Source organism: Helicoverpa zea, chromosome 22, assembly GCF_022581195.2.
Source record: "Helicoverpa zea isolate HzStark_Cry1AcR chromosome 22, ilHelZeax1.1, whole genome shotgun sequence".
In the NCBI taxonomy this organism is placed as follows: Eukaryota; Metazoa; Arthropoda; class Insecta; order Lepidoptera; family Noctuidae; genus Helicoverpa; species Helicoverpa zea.
Window position 1 is genome coordinate 3,053,548 of NC_061473.1, and position 18,874 is coordinate 3,072,421.

The 18,874-nt window shown below is 35.3% G+C and overlaps 2 protein-coding genes across 2 annotated transcripts in view; one reads left to right on the forward strand and one right to left on the reverse strand.

Annotated features, from left to right (window-relative positions):
• Positions 1-1,842: 1,842 nt before the first annotated feature.
• LOC124641506 (tRNA (cytosine(34)-C(5))-methyltransferase) lies at positions 1,843-13,842 on the reverse strand. Its single transcript, XM_047179596.1, has 14 exons — positions 13,656-13,842; positions 13,483-13,575; positions 12,858-13,075; positions 12,310-12,487; positions 11,615-11,699; positions 11,255-11,394; positions 9,273-9,406; positions 8,713-8,900; positions 8,239-8,383; positions 5,323-5,519; positions 4,673-4,904; positions 3,972-4,138; positions 2,982-3,140; positions 1,843-2,137 (listed from the first exon to the last, which is right to left on the reverse strand). Exons 1-14 carry the CDS (start codon positions 13,776-13,778, stop codon positions 1,920-1,922), a joined length of 2,277 nt encoding a protein of 758 aa, XP_047035552.1. The 5' UTR covers positions 13,779-13,842; the 3' UTR covers positions 1,843-1,919.
• Positions 13,843-14,193: 351 nt separating this feature from the next.
• The window catches only part of LOC124641317 (5-oxoprolinase), a 29,234-nt gene continuing 24,553 nt past the window's right edge, over positions 14,194-18,874 (forward strand). The window contains exons 1-4 of the mRNA XM_047179377.1: positions 14,194-14,363; positions 16,709-16,881; positions 17,703-17,894; positions 18,351-18,639. Coding sequence (XP_047035333.1) covers positions 16,717-16,881; positions 17,703-17,894; positions 18,351-18,639 — 646 coding nt within the window. The 5' untranslated portion in view covers positions 14,194-14,363; positions 16,709-16,716. The remainder of the gene's footprint in view (positions 14,364-16,708; positions 16,882-17,702; positions 17,895-18,350; positions 18,640-18,874) is intronic.

Here is an 18,874-nt window from a genome sequence, read left to right on the forward strand (position 1 = left end):
TGCTACAGTTGGATACTTCGTACGTCTATTGGCCTATACATTTTAATGACCATTTTAGACAAATCATCATCATCATCATCATCATCATCAGTCTATCGCAGTCCACTGCTGGACATAGGCCTCTCCAAGTGCACGCCACTGAGATCGATTTTCGGCTTCTCGCATCCAGCTCCTGCCATTAATTTTAGGTTTAGAAAATGTGAGACCTAAAATTAATTTCTTGATTTATTTTCCAATGTTACCATTAAAATTGTTCGTGCTAGACCATGTTTAGGGATGGAAGAGTTAATTGGAAAAGAATGTATAAGCATGAAAGTCTAATCAATACTTGTATGTATCATCACAGTCATACAGTCATAATAGAATCATCTATAGATGATATTTGTTCTGTATCTACATACATAAATTGCAGTATCAACGGGGCACGAATTTGAACCATTTGTAGTGCAACAACCCAGAATTTTTATCAGATGAGGCATTCTCATGGCATGTTCGATAAATGGTCACTTATAAACAAAAAACCACAGTCGAATTGAGAACCTTTTTTTGAAGTCCGTTAAAAATCTCATATGTGATCTCTAAACCGCATCCGCGCTTCCAGCGCCTCTCCTGGAATTAAGTGTAGGTACCTCTTTTACCATATAAAATTTTCATGAAATAACCGCGTTTCAGTTTTTCATATACAGAAACGATCTCAATTTTTTTTTATGTCGCCGACAGTGATCGCCGATTTCATGAAATGCAATTTAAATCAGTTTCTGTTCGTGTCCTGTTGTTACTCTCATATTATGATGTATTCTATTGTAATATATTAATTTACTTAAATAATATTAAGTATATTAAATACTCGTGTGCAATAGCGACTCCACAATTTGTTATTCTTTGTTGATTTTGTTAAACGATGGTATGTCAACCCAAATGTGTCACACAATAGTGGGCTTTAAGCTAAGGTAGGAAGGTTTGTTATCGCGTGAAAGCGAATGAAACGAATGCGAAAGAAAGGAATAAAGGGTTTCTAAACATTGTTTGTGTATTTATTTTACTCTACAGTCCAGTTTTTTTTTTTCCTTTCACAGGACTTTCGCAAAATCCCTCTTTAACCCATGTCTTCACTCTATGAAGAACCTACCTCCCTTCAAAGTTTGTAGGAGTTTATGGTTTCTGAGATTATGTAATTAATCAGTGCGTAGTACATATTACGCTTCTTTATAGGGAGTACATAAAACCCTTACGTACTCCACTTATGTTCTCCCTAATATACTTCCTTATATATTCCCCTTATGTACTTCCTTTTATACTCAACTTATGTACTTCCTTATATAATTCCTTATGCACTCCCCTTATTTTATTTATTTAATACTTCTGCACATTTTGTACAAGGGCGGACTTAACGCCTTAGGCGTTTTCTACCAGTCTACCTTTGGGTGGTGGAGAAATAGCAGTGGTAGGTGTAAAGGTTATATATGATATTTGGTGTAAAAAAAATAATAAAATACATAAACATACTATACATACATACATATTACAATTGCCAGAAGAGACAAAAAAAAATCTACGGTAGCGATTCTGCCAATTTCATATGGATGTGGTCGCATATTTCATTTTGAATGTATAACGCCTGTTAACCATCCTGATCTCAAGAGATAACTCATTCCAGAGAAGAATAGATTTCACAAAGAAGGAAGAGTGAACAATATCTGAACGGTGAGCATTCATTCATTTCCCTACAACAGCTCCTCTAGGAGCGGAGATTTTTGTTGTGCTGTGAACACACATAATTACTTGGACTTTTATTACTGAGACTAACGTAATGCTGACAGCGAATAAAAAAAACCAACGAAATAGTCAAAGATAATTTTAATTCCAATATATAAAATATAATACAAATACAATATAACTTAATCTAACAGCCCTATTCACTATGAAGCAGACTGTTCTGTCATCTGTACGTCACCATTAGTGTCGCTACTCGCCGCCGTGGCGCTAGTGGACTGTACATCTGCGCCATTAGTGTCGCTACTCGCCGCTGCGGCGCTAGTGGACTCGCCGTCAGCGACTTCGCTCACGTCGCCGGAGTCGGCTTCGGTTTCGCCATCGGCTTCCGGAACGTCGGAGGCTTTCTTGAACTTGTTTATGTCTGTGAAGGTCGATTTTTTATTAATATTACGCAATCTTCAAATGGTATATGCAAATATACCTAGTTATATTTTTGTGAGGATTTTTTGAGCTAAGCTTTTCGACAAACTTTCGACTTTTTCTTGAATTTTCGACGACTTTCTTAACACTTTCGCGGACAGAACGAGATTAAACGTCATCGTTCCAAATTTTGATATGGCACAACGTACAATGACGTACCAAATAACTTTTTGACTTTACAACAGAACGTTCATTTCTGATGAACGTTCAAGTTAAAATCCTATTGAATGTATCTTGTGTCACAACATGTAAAATACCCGAAGCTGTACTGTCACGTAGAGTAAGTTTTAAACTATTTCAAATAAGTTCCGATGACAGTGGGCGGTAACGGTACTCACGCACGCACAACGCGCTACGTGTATACACGTCCCGCACGCATACCGCGCTCGGTTGTGTCATGATGTCTTGGGACGATACGCTACGATGGGACGCTACGTACATAGGTACACGTCGTATAATTTGTATGGACATTTACTGTGTCATTTTGGTACACAATCTCAAGTTGCAGCGTCCGCGAACGTGTCAAAGTCACTCAAAACACAAATATATAACCACAACATCAAGCAAGTCGCAAAAGTTGTTTTTTTACACAAATACATAATAATCAATTAACTTGAAAACAAAGATAGCCAGTCTTACTAAGAGGGTTGCCAGGGTAACTGGGTTGAGAAAATCAGATAGGCAATCGCTCCTTGTAAAACACTGGTACCCAGCTGCATCCGGTAAGACTGGAAGCGACCCTCCTTAGTTGGGAAATGGCTGGGCAGATTACAGATAAAGCTCACCATATTTAGTATAATCAGCGCCGAGCAGTCTCAGATAATGCACGGTGTCGGCAGTCGCCGTGTACGCGCGGAGAGAGTGGACGCCGCGCCAACCCACTAGTGTTAGCTGCAGAGACGAGTCGCCTTCTTCTTTGTATTCTAGTACGCAGCTGCCGGTAGCTGTAATAATGAAAGAAAATTTCTTATTTTTATAATTTAATATTTAACAATGTAAATAATATGTTGTGAAATTAAATAAAACTTAAAAATAAAATTAAATAATACACCAAAAACCTTCTTCTTTATGTGTAAGTCGATACTATGTCGAAAAACGCGTCATAATCGGCTCAGCTTTCTTACCACATGAATAGACAAATACTACAAACTGAAACTTTTTGAAGTTGGTTAAAACAGTTTTAAGTCAATTTCATGAGAGAAGCTTGTGGCCAAGTAAATGTAAGTCGCAGCAAGCAATGCTTGGCGCGGTCATTTTGTGGATGGGTGAACATCTTGTCATGAAGAGTTCCTCTGTTTAGGAAAGCACGATAAATTACGTGTAGACAGAAGCCAGAATACTTGGTAACCAGTCTGTCTACTAATGAGGATCGGGTTGCCCGCGTAACTGGGTAAAGGAGGTCTAGAAAACTCTGATACTAATACCAAATTATTTCCCTGTTGGGAAGACTATCCCTGCGTAACATAGGCTGCATATTTCTGGCTACAGGAAGTATATCCCACAGTGATCAAGGACAGCACAGTACTATAGTTCGGCCATTCAGAGAATGCGTTCCTGACACGTCGCGATTGAACTGACGACGTAACTTTGCAATGGCGTTGCAGTTACGATAAAAATATTTTTGCTGGTTGTTTACCGTTTTAACAATTGAGGAGCATTAAAACAACATTATTATATCAATAATCAATGAATGTAGTTACGTCGTCAGTTCAATCGCGACGTGTCAGGAACGCATTCTCTGAATGGCCGAACTATAACAATAAATAAAATCTTACCAAACCCCTTAACCAGCTCCTGCGTGGACTCCGAGAACAGTTTAACATCGGGCGGCTTGCTGGGGTTGTCGCTCTGCAGCACGAGGATCAGATCCTCCCTGGTGATGCGCAGACGACGAGCCGGGCCTATGAACTGCGCTATGCTTTGTAGACCTTCTTGAGATAGTCTGGAATGGAAGATGTGTGTTTTCCACAACTTTTACATTTAGGCAAACTAGGCAAGTCCTGATTGATTATTAAATAATGGGCATTTAGAGCATCAATAGCCGGTATAACGTGTGAAAGGTAAATGGGTATTGAGACAGTGTAACATTTTAGGGAATTGAGAACAAAAGTTGCAAATTGTAATGACATATCAATGTGAAGTATCAAGATTCTTCAACTTTTTGGTAAACTGAGATGGCTTTCCAATGGTTTATCTATGTAAAAAACAAGAAAAAAAAAACCAAAGGTACCGGATAACTTAGCATCTAAATGAATTTAATGAAGTTCTCGATTGATGATTATTCTGTACTCAAAAGTAGTATAAATAACAATATACCTATTGGTCTGTTTACACTTTATACTGTGATATAACTAATCTATTTTAATACATTCTTAAAGAAATAAAGTTACAGCTGAAAAAGTACATGATACTATTTACCTGTAAAACCCAATGGAAGACATAAATAAAGATATAAAGAAGTCATTCAAGTACTCACCTAAACGGACAAACCATATTCTTATTATCACACCGTACAAAAGTCTTGACACCAGTATTAATAATCTTGATACTCGACTCATTCTTCGCCACAACGTCCTTAACTATTGGAGAAACTAAGTATATGTTCTTCTTCTTCCCCACGAAGCATCGCGTGAGAAGGCAGGTCGGGTCGAAGTCCGAGTTGAGATTGTAGAATTCTTTTATTGAGGGGAATACGTCTTCTTTTTCGCCTGAAAAAATATACATAAGTTGAAAGAATAGTACCTATAGAGGCAGCGGTGTATACGTTAGAAGAGCTTTTATCATTTTAAAATCTTAGATTTTTTTCATTTCATGACGACTGCGTATATAGATTTGAAAATAAAATGAAATAGGAAAAAGTTATTTTTAACGTTTTCCGTAATGTACCTATTAGATTTTGATTAAAATGTTTATAGATTTTGGTAATTGCGTAAGGAATCTAATGATTCCTCAATTTTAACTGCGTGCTATTGGTGGAAGGAAAAACCAAAACAGCACCACTCCACAAAAAAACCCGAATCATCATACATTTAAGACTGTGTCACAGACATACACACAATATTTTATTGCCGTAATTTTAGTTCAAAGGTTAACAATAAATATAAACAAATCTTCAATCGTTATTACCTGAGAAGAACACAAAAGGATCTTCCCTATAGCCCCCCATTCTCCTCTTCTTCTTAGGCGGTTCCTTCTTCTCTTCTTCTTTGACTTCTGAAGGCTCTGCGGGCGTGATGTCCTTCTCCCACGGAAGGGGGGTGAGTTTCTCGAAGACTGCTACGAAGAAACCACCAGTGTCTTGGTGGTGGGGGAGAATTCTTACGCTGGGGAGAAAAGAAAGGGTTATTTTTTAAATGCTATTAAAGTACGATCCAGGGTTTGCATTGAGGCGTTCTTTTTTTCACTGTTTAAAATTCATAAGACCTTTGCATTAATTTATCATTTAATACAGAAGCAACTTGCAAGTGTAAAATCGGGATAAAACATATAATAAATAATAGTTTAAAAAAAACTAAAAAACACGCTTTTTATAGAAAACCGAACTAAAAAATAGCAAATAAATTTTAATGAATTTAAATTAAGAAAATAGTGTTCAAAATTTCAATGAATATAAATTAATAATAGTGTGAATACAAAAAAAATATTTAAAAAAGCGTGGGGTGCTTTTTAAGGTCATATCGAAATGAAAATCACTCTACTCATATCTGTCAATAAAATATTTATAACTATTGACACCATGCACCCCACGCTTTTTAAAATATTTTTTTTGTATTCACACTATTATTAATTTATATTCATTGAAATTTTGAACACTATTTTCTTAATTTAAATTCATTAAAATTTATTTGCTATTTTTTAGTTCGGTTTTCTATAAAAAGCGTGTTTTTTAGTTTTTTTTAAACTATTATTTATTTTCTACTTTTTAGTTTGGATTATTTATAATAGCTTTTTAATTTTAAACTATTGCACGACTCGTGATGCGAAGCATCAGAGAGTGCTTTACGATCGAAAAAAATTTTTCGCTTTATTTTGGCAACAATTTTTAGTATTATAGCCTTGTTAGTTAAAGGAATCAAGATATTTTGCATTTTCTGTTTTTTAGTTTGTTTTGTTTTTTTAAAGTAGATTTAGTTTTTTTTAAAACTATTATTTGTTTTGTAGAATTAAAATTCTCTTTAGTATACAAAAATTTGACAATGTTAGAGAAAACGGCTAAAGATAATTATTGGAAATAAAAATTAACAACGAGTCCTGCCTTATCGACTGTTGTTTCCTAGCTAAGCTACTAGGTGATCTGCTGACCTACTAGTACACAAGATGGGGTGATGATAAATAAAACCGCCTCTGTGCACTGTTCTAAGCTGGTATATTAAAGTCTTACAAAAAAAACATTTTGTCTTGCTTGTAACGAAACCATAGCGCGCATTTAAACGCGACAACGCCATCTATCGAGCGAGTAGGAAGCATTCAAATGTTAGTCGCAAACATACCGCCCACCAAGGACGTTACTGAAGGAACGTCCTTGGTGGGCGAAAATGAACTAAGGATGAACTATACTTAAAAACATTTGAACTACATAATTTGCACTTGTACTGTATACATTAAATTCGAACAAAATTTACACATTATGACTCATATACAATGAATATATACATAATAAATATAACAATTTGACCTTATACTAACAAAGTTTAAATATGAATAACAATATTATCTTAAAATAATTAACATAGATATGGAAAGACAATTTAACAATATTGTGATTTTGTACATTTGATCTAAAAGTAAAGTAGTAAATATTTGTTGTATACTTACTTGATTTTAAACATATGTAAAGTGTAAATTTCTTCTAAAATAACATGCGTAAAACATAAAGCTTATTCAACTACGGGTAAAATACATATTTTGGATGTTGGTCTTTTGATGGTTGAGGATTTGGTGCGTAACGTGACGACACGGGTGATATTACGAATAGTTGTCACTATCCATACAAGTGGGAAGTTCTCATCAATACAAAGAATATAAGTCCAAACGAGGTATTTTACATATTCAGTTTATTTGTTTATTTACTCAGTTGTCGAGTTCCCTCGACTTTCTCTGGTCTCCATCATCAGGTCAGCTCCCAACCTTCACTGTTGTATAGGTTTTGTCAATACAAATAATTTAAGCCCAAACACGAGGTTTACATATTCAGTTGTCGAGTTCCCTCGACTTTCTCTGGTCTCCATCATCAGGTCAGCTCCAAACCTTCACTGTTGCAAAGGTCTTGTCAATACAAATAATTTAAGCCCAAACACGAGGTAGTTAACATATTCAGTTGTCGAGTTCCCTGGACCCTCTCTGGTCTCCATCATCAGGTCAGCTCCAAATCTTCACAGTTGAATAGTGCTTTTAGGCGTACACCTGAGTGTCAAGTTTTTACCCTATGCATGCCTACAACTTTCGAAGGTTGCCCTCGATTTCTCAGGGTTTCCATCATCAGATCCTGACCTGATGACTATGGGACCAACTGGCAGCTATTCCGAGTCGAACAAAAAAAGAATCACGTAGATCGGTCTATAAACCTCGGAGTAATCGATGTGTATGTGTAACCTCCTCCTTTTTGGGAAGTCGGTTAAAAATGGAATAATTTTATCAAATTAGTGTATTGTCATCGGTCCTCAATAAATCTACAAAGTTTGAACGAAATCTGGCCGTTTAAAGTGGGTCAAAATCGCGCCCAAAGAAGTCGGTTACAAACATACAAACATACAGGTGAAGCTAATAAAAAGCGTGTAAAAAGCCATCAAATTTTCGTTTCAATAGAAACTATGCAAATAACAGCATTGTATCAGTATTAATTTATGAGTAAGAAGAAAAAATGGTCCGGTCAAATAGTTTTCATAATCGATTTTATTAAAATCTAAATATCTACAGTTTAGCTATACAACGTAAAATTAATGTTGCCTTGTTCAATTTTCTTCTCAATCAATCCAGTTTTCAAGCGACCCTACTCAAATTTAAATTCTTTATAAAATACTAGATACATGTTTCAAAACTCACCATCTATCCAAATTATATTTATCCAAATCCTCAGGTTTAGGCGGGAACATCTGCGGTCTGACCACGGTCTGCCACTTCTCCGGCACATCCTCGTATTTCTCGTAGAACACCATGTCTTTGGATGCCGGGCGCCAGTATGTCATGCCTAGCATTAAAAATAAATTGTATAAGAATAATAATATTTTACTGAGAAACTTTTAATGGTTTACAATTTTGGTGGCCAAGAGAAAAGGAAACAGGTAATCAAGGAGTTTTTCTAAGGTACAGTGATCGCAAATGCACATGCTTTGAAGGTTTTAAAATGTTAGAAATAAGGCTGAGGTGTACATCATTTTATGATAACTTTTTGGTCAGTAACGTAGTTTTTTGGAGAACTGCTTTATTCTGTAAGGGCCTGATCAACAAACTTCAATACCAGACAAAATATCCCTAGTTGGAGACCAGAAAATTCTAGAAGGATGCTAGTAGACTTACCCTTGTGGAACTTCAAGCCTGGCAGCATATCAGCGACATTGACGAGGGCTACAGACCCTGCGGTCTCTTGGAGTACTCTGTGGACTACTGCCTCGTTCTCCACTGGGTTGAATGAGCATGTGGAGTAGACCAAACGTCCTCCTACTTCGAGGAGCTCGCAGCCGCGTTTGAGGACCCGGTATTGGATGCTAGAGAATGAAAAAATCATGTATCCTAGAGTTTTGCTTCTTTTGAAAAAGTACCGTTTGAATTCATGTGTCATAGAAAATTTTATCCCGAAAATAGTGACATGGCCACTTAGAAATGGCAAATTCAAGTTTTAAAATGTTACAAAAACAGTTTTGAGTTTATCGACGCGTATGTTTAACTTTTTTTTTTGTAGAGTTGGTTATACAATTGGGCATTTGACATGTAATCATATTAAAAGTAAAAATAAATTTCAGTAAAACAACTTCTGAAGTATATTTCTCAAATGTACAGCTTTTGATACTTTCTACAGTTTTTAAAACGTTTCCAAGTTTTGAGCAACAAAAGATATTCAAGTTATTTAGTATTCTTACCCATGAAGATTATTCCCATTGCCAGTAGACCATTTGAGCCATATGTCAGGGTTCTTCCTGAGCGTGGCGTCTCCAGAACACGGTACGTCACAGAGAATGCGGTCGAACTTCAGTGGTTTTGTTGCACCGGGATTCTATAGAAAGAAAACAAGAACGTTAATGACTAATAGTATGTATGTATTCAAAGTATGTAGCGGTAATCTTCAGTAGTAGTTTAATGAGAAAAAAGTTCTGGTCAAAATAAAGCAAACTGGTAGGTTTAGGTCTCTAAACAGACGTCACGCACATGCATCATGTAGTCATTAAATAGTCTTGGTTTTTAGCCTTTGAGTAAGTATTCAAACCACAAATAATACCAATATTTGAACTTAACAAACAGGTTGAACAATAGGATTTGGGGGACACTTGCTTGTCTAGCTTGGACACGGATGTCCCCTAACTGTGATAGTTCAACTTTTTCTGCCTTTTCAGTTCATAAATTGAGATTTTCAATGTGAGAATATTTTTTGAATATTAAAAATAACTTCTCTTTTTCTTAAATTTTTTACCGACTGTTAAATTAACTTTCAAATTGTCACAATAAACTTCACCTACCTTAACATCAGTAACAACTAGAGACGGCATGACAGCGGAGTCGTGGTTCGTGATCAGTATACAGGGGGAGTTCAATCTCTTGGCCTGGTGTACCAGCATGTAGCATCTGTTGTTGTCCACATCATTAGCCATCCATCCTCCGAGCCTTTTTCCCAACTATGTTGGGGTCGGCTTCCAGTATAACCGGATGTAGCTGAGTGCAGGCGCTTTACAAGGAGTGACTGCCCTATCTGACCTTCTCAACCCAGTTACCCGGGCAACCTGATACCCCTTGGTTAGACTGGTGTCAGACTTACTGGCTTCTGACTACCCGTAACGACTGCCAAGGATGTTCAAGGGAACAAATATAATGACCACCATAAAATGCTTTGATACCCTTAGTTTTGTAACCAGAAATATCTACTGAACACCAGAAAAATAAAGTCTAAAAATGTAATAGTACCAGCTATTTTAGTCAGGACTTCACTTTAAATTGTATTCGACCACCAAATTTAGTAAATGATCACCAACTCTTGACGACCAAATTAATGTTTTTTTTTTGCCTAAATAAGTCACTGTGATTGCCATAAAATGTAGGCTTATTACCAAATAAAGTATTATGATGCCACATTAAGTTATGTGTCCGGCTTGCAATGCATGCGTGAGTGTCAGTATGACGAGTGACAGGGGAAAATGGAAGAAAATGACATATTGCGCCGACCCCAAGTAAAATTGGGAACAGGGCAGGAGAAAGAAGAAGAAGAATGTGTTTCTCAATACACTCCCTCGAAAATACACTCTTTTCGCACTGTTTAGAGGCATGCAATAGACAATTTTCCACCCTAGTGCAGGAAAAGGGTCCAAATATTGTTATTACATTTATTGTATCAGGCCGAACTTATTTTTTTGGAGTCAGTTTACTTAAACAGGATAGCAAGATGTAAAAACTTTGATTATCATTTTATATTAAAACACTGGTATAATTTTGATGATCATTTACTACTTTTGGTGATCATTTACTACTTTTGGGATAACAATGATTTATTTGGACTCATTTTGCTTAAATAGGATAGCAGAATTTAAAAACTTTGGTTATAATCTTACTTTAAAATGGTGGTTTAATTTTGGTGATCATTTACTATTTTTGGCTTACGCATGATTTATTTTGGAGTAATTTCACTTAAATAGGATAGCAAAGTGGTAAAACTTTGGTTATAGTTTTACATTAAAATGCGAGTTTCATTTTGGTGATCATTTACTATTTTTCTCTGCTATTTGTTACTATATCTGGTGATCAGTTAAACATAAGCCGATGTTCAATGACAGCCGGGACCTACAGTTTAACGTGCCATCGAAAACACAGTAATTTGTCTACATCTTTAGGCGATGCTTATTAAAATGGTGCTTACCTTATCATCAGTAACAACAAGAGACGGCATGACAGCGGAGTCGTGGTTCGTGATCAGTATGCAGGGGGAGTTCAATCTCTTAGCCTGGTGTACCAACATGTAGCATCTGTTGTTATCCACGTCGTTTGCCATTACGAAACCTGAGGAATAATTAAATAGGCTCATAAAGTTCTGAAAATAGGTTAGAAATAGGGATACAAATAAAAGGACCGATTTTTTTGCAGTTATACTAGGTGCCATTATGTGTATTAAGCAATGTGCATTTTGATGTAAACCTTTCATATGAGTATTTTGGTGTGAATTTAGAGCTTGAGAAGAAATATACAATGTGAATTGAAAATTTTATTTCATACAGTTTACCTGTAGGCATTTTGTCTTCATCAGCATGTAGGAATTCAATCAACTGCGCCGTTTTAGATCCAGGTGCTGCACACATGTCCAATACCTGAGAGAAAAGTTGAATAATATTATTTATAATTGTGAAAGTATGGTAGTTGGATGAACGGATTTTAGTTCTTTACTCACGTAAAAAAGTCGTGGTGGCCTAGTGGGTAAAGAACCATCCTCTCGAGTAAGAGGGCGCGGGTTCGATTCCAGGTCAGGCAAGTACCAATGCAACTTTTCTAAGTTTGTATGTACTTTCTAAGTATATCTTGGACACCAATGGCTGATAAAAAGGTGAAGGAAAACATCTTGAGGAAACTTGGACTGTAAAGTCTGAAATCACCAACCCGCATTGAGCAAGCGTGGTGATTAATGCTCAATCCTTCTCCGTGTGAGAGGAGGCCTGTGCCCAGCAGTGGGACGATAAAAAAAAAAAAAGGCTGTAACATAACTCACTTAAAACAACTGGGTGGATTGTAAAGAAACTTATATTATAGCTTACAACATAAGTTTATATAATTTAGCTTCATTTCTTGTTATCTGCTTATTTCTTAATCTGAAGTAATGGACGCGGTTGAAACCACAGGCAGAAGCTAGTCATTCATAACACTCACAAAATTGTATGATGGATTGAATGATCAGTAGGAAAACCGCCACAAATATTTATTTACCTTATGATGAGGTTGTACATCAAGAACGACAGGCGGTATCATAGACACAGTCTCCTGTCTAGACACGCCACCCGCAGCTGTCTCAGCTACTAGGAAGTTGTGTAGTTTGTACAGAGCCTCATTACGTCTGATGTCTGTGCGGGATAGACGGAGCTGCCATGCATAACCTCCTGGGTACCTGAAGAATTATGATTATGATGAGTTACACTTACTAACATGCATGCGTGACATGGTGAGTATGGGCAAGCCCCCCAGCTTGGGGAGGCCGTTCTGCTGTGGTCGTAATCAAGCTGAGACAATTATAGTGCATAATAAATAAATGTTATGTGAGCTAAATTATGATGGAAATTAAATAGAAAACTTCTAAGTGTTTCTCTGTGTTTTCCATGTGTTTGTTTTTTTGTTATTTGTCAGTTTCTCTTGTTGGTTTAAAGAAGTTTATAAATTGAATGATGACAATGAACTTTTCAAAATCTGCTATTTTTGGTTAATGATATTTTCAATAAAGTCAATACAGTCAAGTCTATTAGACCAAAATATTAACATACCAAGGCAAATTAATAGGCTTAATCTCCTCCCCTTCTCCATCATCACCCTCAGCGTGCAGCTTCATGTTCAGGATCTCGGAGAAGTACTGGCTCTTCACTAGCTTCATGAGTGCAGCTGCCTCACACTTGGAACCTGTGATACGGAAGGCAGTCGGCAAGTTCTCTTTGAGGGTCTTCATGAATGTGTCCCATTCTTCTTCCGGGCATACTTTCTGGCCCTGGGAAATAAGAAATCATATTTTTTAAGAACATATAGGTACAGTAAACGGTTGAGGTGATTCAGGCAATAAAGAAAGAATTATTGTTTGGAATTATTGTTTGGACAGTATATTCACAAATAGCCTATTTATTCATGATAATCCGACATAGATATAGGTGAAGGCATATAAATCAATATTTTTTGCAATGCAAAGGAAATAAAAATTTGATAGAGTTTTGAAAGTACTTTAAAAATTGGTTTGAGAAAATTTTTATTGTATTAAAAAGATAATTAAGTTTTAGATGGCTATCTGGGGATGGAATGAAATTGCGGATTGCCAAATATTGTCATACTACTACTGATCCTGAAAAGATCAGGGTAGAACTTCTGTTTAGGAGATCAATTCAATGTAAATTAATTTCTTACCTTATAATACTCTTCAAACGCAGCATTCTCCCTAACAATATCATCGTAATGCTTCCTATTGTCAGCAGCTGGTTTCTCCTGAGGATTCTTCTCCTAAAAACATGAAAACAATAAACGTAAATACTTGCTGAAGTTAGACAAAGGTTATAAACTAACACATTTTTACTTTTTACCTGCTCTTTGCGTTCCCGCTTTCGCTGAGCGAATTTATTATACTGGCGGTTTTTTCTACCCATCCTTTTTAAGTAACTACCGAGTGATACAAATCTTATTTGTAAGAAATTCGACAAAACCATTCAATAAACAGCGGGGCTGTCTGCTTTTTATTGACGTCAAGAAATTGAGGTTATGTTTATGGTGCGTTCAGAAACTCATACGTTACGATACGTTTCAAATGTGTACAAAAAATCTAAATAATGAACAAAGCTTACAGCCTACCTACTACGTAATAGGTATTATTCGCTTTATATTATATTTTTTCAAATAATTATAGTTGTATACATGCAAATTATATCCGTACAAACAGCATATTTTTGACAAACAAATTATATTCTTGAAATGATCGACACAGAGCTCAATTTGCTTTATTTCAGTGAACACAAAATCATCAGCTGTCAATGGTCGCGTTCAAGGCTACATTGTGAAGAAGTAGCTATTTGCTAATTTAAGAGTTAGAGTAGGACAAGACAACCTGTATTGGTTCTAAATTCATTTGAGTAAAAGAAACAAATATACACCGATAAGAAAATTGATAACTTTGGTATTGTTGTTTCATTTTCTTTCATTCAATTTCCATTCCTCACTGCGTGTTGACATGCTGTAAAGTTGAGAAGATTTTACGTAAATTATATCTAATTCAGTTTCAAGAGATTTCATAAAAGGTAAGTTCAGAAAGTACAAGAATTTGTTTGCTATTTACTTCGCCAGTAGTAGGTAGGTAGGTCTAATTTTCAATTGGCTTTAAAATTAGAGAAACGGCATTAATTTTGCTTGAAGGTACTAATTAATCCTAATTCTAATTGCCTAATGATAAGACTAACATTAGCATTTCATCTTTTGATGATCTTCATAAGTAGGTAAATATCATCGTGATTTTTTTGCAGATCATCATTGTTTATTAAATAAAAAAACTAGGTAAAGGCACCTTGTCCTTGGAATAGAGATAAAAAAATGTGCTAATTTTAGATTTTGATAGTTACCTAATTTAATATTGTGTAATAGAAAATATTTACCTACGTATTTTATTTACCAAAAAATTTAGTAAATTTTTTTAACACACTTATTTAGTTTATATTTTTTACGTAGTGCAAACATTTAGTGAAGTCTTTAGATAGGGAATCATGATGCATAAGAAATTAAAATAACGTCTCCACACAAACCTGCGAAAGAAAAATTTTAATTCCTTTATTAAACAAAAAATCTTATAAAAATTGAATATAATTTCCCTCTTAAAGTCAACCTTATGTAATATTGATTTTCTTGCAAACTAATGTTTGATAACAGACAGACAAACATCTAGCCAAATAGTGCAGTCATTCTTCTCTATGTGATATTGAAATCTCAACCTTATCTGTTTCCGATATGGTTGATTTTTCAATGTAAAGTTTCTTTATGCTTTTACTTATTGAAATTTCAACCTTATACATTTTCAATATGGTTGATTTTACAATGTAGTGAAATACAGATGTCTTTAAGACAATATCTATTTCATCTGTTATCTGACAAGTTAATGTCTAGATGAGACTAAAGTTAGTGAGTGTAATGTTCTTTTGTAATAAATTTCCTGTTTTAATTATTTGCTTAAGCCAATATTCTATTATATTAGCCACTTCGCTGTCCAAAATTTAGACACAATAGGTGTGTATCACATATGATTCATGGATCAGGGAATTTATTAAGAAAAAAAGTCAAAATTAATTATTAGAACTCGACCAAATAAATTAGCTTATTTAACTTTTTTTAACTTAACTTTTTTTATATTTGACTACTTATGGGGACAACACTTATTTAAAAATTAAGTTATTGAGTAGGTACTTAGTTTAGTACCTATATATCTAGTCAGTTAGCATAACTAAATGAAAATAAGATGTTTTCAAACTGATAATATATTAAAGTGCTTATTATAGCTATATTTACTTTTTTTGTCTAAAAGAAAATTGATGAAACCAAGCGGTCATGTGAGGTAGACTGTCTTGGCTATGACTGTCTTTCATTAAAATCTTCTTTTCCTATGATTACTGTGAATAATAATGGAATGGTATAGGTATGAAATATTGAAGAAAGGAAGATGTAATAAGTTTATACCTACATTACCTACATGTAAATTAATAATATGTATGATTGGAAAATCCTATGATACATTACAAAACCTAGTAGGTCCTAGGAAAATTACACTAGTCAACAGCATTTTCGTATCCAAGGTGAAACATATAATTTTTTGCAGATTATCTATCACAGAACCGAAGTCTAAAACACCGGACTGCTCTAGCACGTCTAGTTTTGGAGAAAAACCAATCTGAAAATGCCTAAAAAACGCTTTTTTAACGATATTTAAAGCCATTTTTCTGCAGACACTATTTTTTTTTCGTATTTTCTAACTAAAGAATCATTTAGTACTGCTCTTCTCAATTCAAATCCAGTTACTTTACATCATTACGAGTTTTCTTTATACAATAAAAAAGGAAAATTTTGTTGACTAGTGTTATTGTTTTTAATAACTTACCTACATAGTATAACAGGTCTAAGGAAAATGATATGTTTTCTGTAATTCATTTGCATAGGAAACTGTATTATATTATTAATACTCTAGCATAAGTACAGGGTAATTTTAATTTTTTTTTTTTTTTTTTTTTTTTTTTTTTTTTTTTTGTTTATATGATGTGACCTCATACGGTAACATCATAAAAAAATACAATCTAGCTTTAATGCTAATAAGTAATTCAATTCTGTCTTAATTTGCTAGGAAAGTCTTAATTTGCTAGGAAAGTTCCTAGTAATTTTAAATGACGAAAACTTCATTAACTTCATAGCCACCTACATACCAGTTGCTTCATACCAGTCTACAAAATTAAATAAAGTTATGCAAAAACAAAATATCCAAATTAAGAACATAAAAGTCTTGTTTTCTTCTAAAAAACTGATCAACACCATATAGCATTTATTTTCTATTCTTGTTTTCCTAATCATTTGTGTCAATTATTTATCACTTTACTATCTCTCTTTTCAGCCATCACCATGTCCCCCCCTGGCTTCCAATTTGCCATTGACCGTGGCGGTACATTCACAGACGTGTATGCTCGCTGTCCTAACGGCAAAGTGAGGGTTATGAAGCTGCTGTCAGTAGACCCGCAGAACTATGATGATGCTCCCAGAGAGGCTATTCGGAGAATACTGCAGGAGGTATGTGGTTTTACCAATCGAATATAAGACTTACACTATTGTGATAAGGTTGAAAATCTATTGAACGTTTGACAAATGAGGATGAAAGTCTATGGGAGGTTGTATTGGAGATATTTAAATATAAATATTTGGGTAAAATGATAAAGTGGACCCAGAGAACTATGATGATGCTCCCAGAGAAGCTATTCGAAGGATACCTACTGCAGGAGGTATATGATTTGATACAGATGCCAGCGGATCAACCTACCTTAACCTGTCAAATGTTACCAATCGAACATTAACTTTCCTCTATCTATCGTGATAAATTTTAAATTTATACTATTTCTGGGCATTACAATGCAAAAAAATGTGATAAGATATCTAGATATAGAATACCTATTTCACCGCCATTGTCTAATCTCGAGTAGAGATTTATCTTAAACATAGGTATGACATTATGCCTTGCCTAAACACCTGGGCAAAGAAAAATGATTTGTATTATTTGTAAAGTCATCCTTTCATACTTCTTTGTCTGATCGACGGTGAAGGTTTAGACAGGTTTCTGAAAATCAAAATAGACAAGTCTAGTTACTCCTAGCCCGGCAAATATATTTCCCAAGGCCCATTCTCTGAGCACACCTCATGACATTTTCTATATAGAGATATAAAAAGAAAATATTTTACTGTTTGCATTGAATACACTCTGATACTATTGAACCGATTTTAGTTATTTCACTGCGGAGCAACTTAAAAGATATTGTTACCGCGAAGTTCTCCTGGTACGCAGGAGAAACCGTAAGAAACACCTACTCCCAAATAAACCAAATTACACCTCATTACAGGAAACCGGCAACGCTTTAGCAGCAGACGGCAAAGTGAACTCCTCACTCATAGAGTCAATCAGGATGGGTACCACCGTCGCTACTAACGCGTTACTCGAGAGGAAGGGAGCTAAAATGGCGCTGGTGATCAACAAGGGGTTCAAGGATCTGATGTACATTGGGAACCAGGCTAGGCCGAATATATTTCAATTGGTAAGTCATTATCATCATTTGAACACACTGATGAAAATAGGTCTCATCCATTGATTATTCAAAAGGTCAGGTATAAAGCTAATATATTTTAATTTGAAAGAAGAATAAGGGTCTGAAAAGAAAGGTCCATTATCAAGCTATATGAAGCATTTGTAATTAAATCAAAAGTCATTTATTCAAAGTAGGCGGAAATCAGCACTTTTGGAAGGTTAATCTTACAAAAGACAGCTCTCAAAAACGCCCTCCCTTCACAACATCCTATGCGCTTTTGCTGGGAAGAAGAAATGGTGGTATAAACTCCCCATCAATAAGTTTATTACACGCTAGAGCGCTAGAAAAGTAGTATTCAAAATAAAAGCAAATTACTTGCTCCTTCTTGGAAAGTCATAAAAAAATACCAACAAGAAGACCTTTCGCCCCCTATCCAAAACAAATAAATTCTTCTTCATCTTCCAGGACATAAAACGCCCAGGAGTTCTCTACACCGATGTAGTAGAAGTAGACTGTCGGGTCATCCCAGCCTTAGAAGACAGGTGTCAGATGCACAAACCTACCACCTGGCAATCCGTCACAGGAACCACTGGAGAGAAGATGCTGGTCATCAAAGACTTGGAAGAAGAAGAAGTAAGAAGGGATCTTCTTGCGTTGAAGAAGAAAGGGATTGAGAGTGTGGCAGTAGTGTTAGCTCATAGTTATACTTATCATGATCATGAGGTCAGGATTGGAAAGATTGCTGAGGAAATAGGTGAGAAAATTAATACCTGATTTATTTTTGAATGTTAGAAAAATTATTTTATTTTTGACTTATTTAGGTGTACCTATTTGGCGTAACACGCCACAATTTTATGATGTTTTTTTCGTGCACGGTGATGGTGGTAGAAGTCAAAAGTGATATTTTTTTGGCGCATTTGTCTTATTACTTCTCTCAAGATAACGTTAGCATTACCTAAGTGTTTTTAAATGTGTGAAAACCGTATAGA

Coding starts and splice junctions, on each gene's coding strand:
- LOC124641506 (XM_047179596.1), bottom strand. CDS start 13,778: ATGGTTTTGTCGAATTTCTTACAAATAAGATTTGTATCACTCGGTAGT. Junction 13,576..13,655: donor AGCGGGAACGCAAAGAGCAG/GTAAAAAGTAAA, acceptor TCATGTTTTTAG/GAGAAGAATCCTCAGGAGAA. Junction 3,141..3,971: donor GGAGCTGGTTAAGGGGTTTG/GTAAGATTTTAT, acceptor TCATTATTACAG/CTACCGGCAGCTGCGTACTA.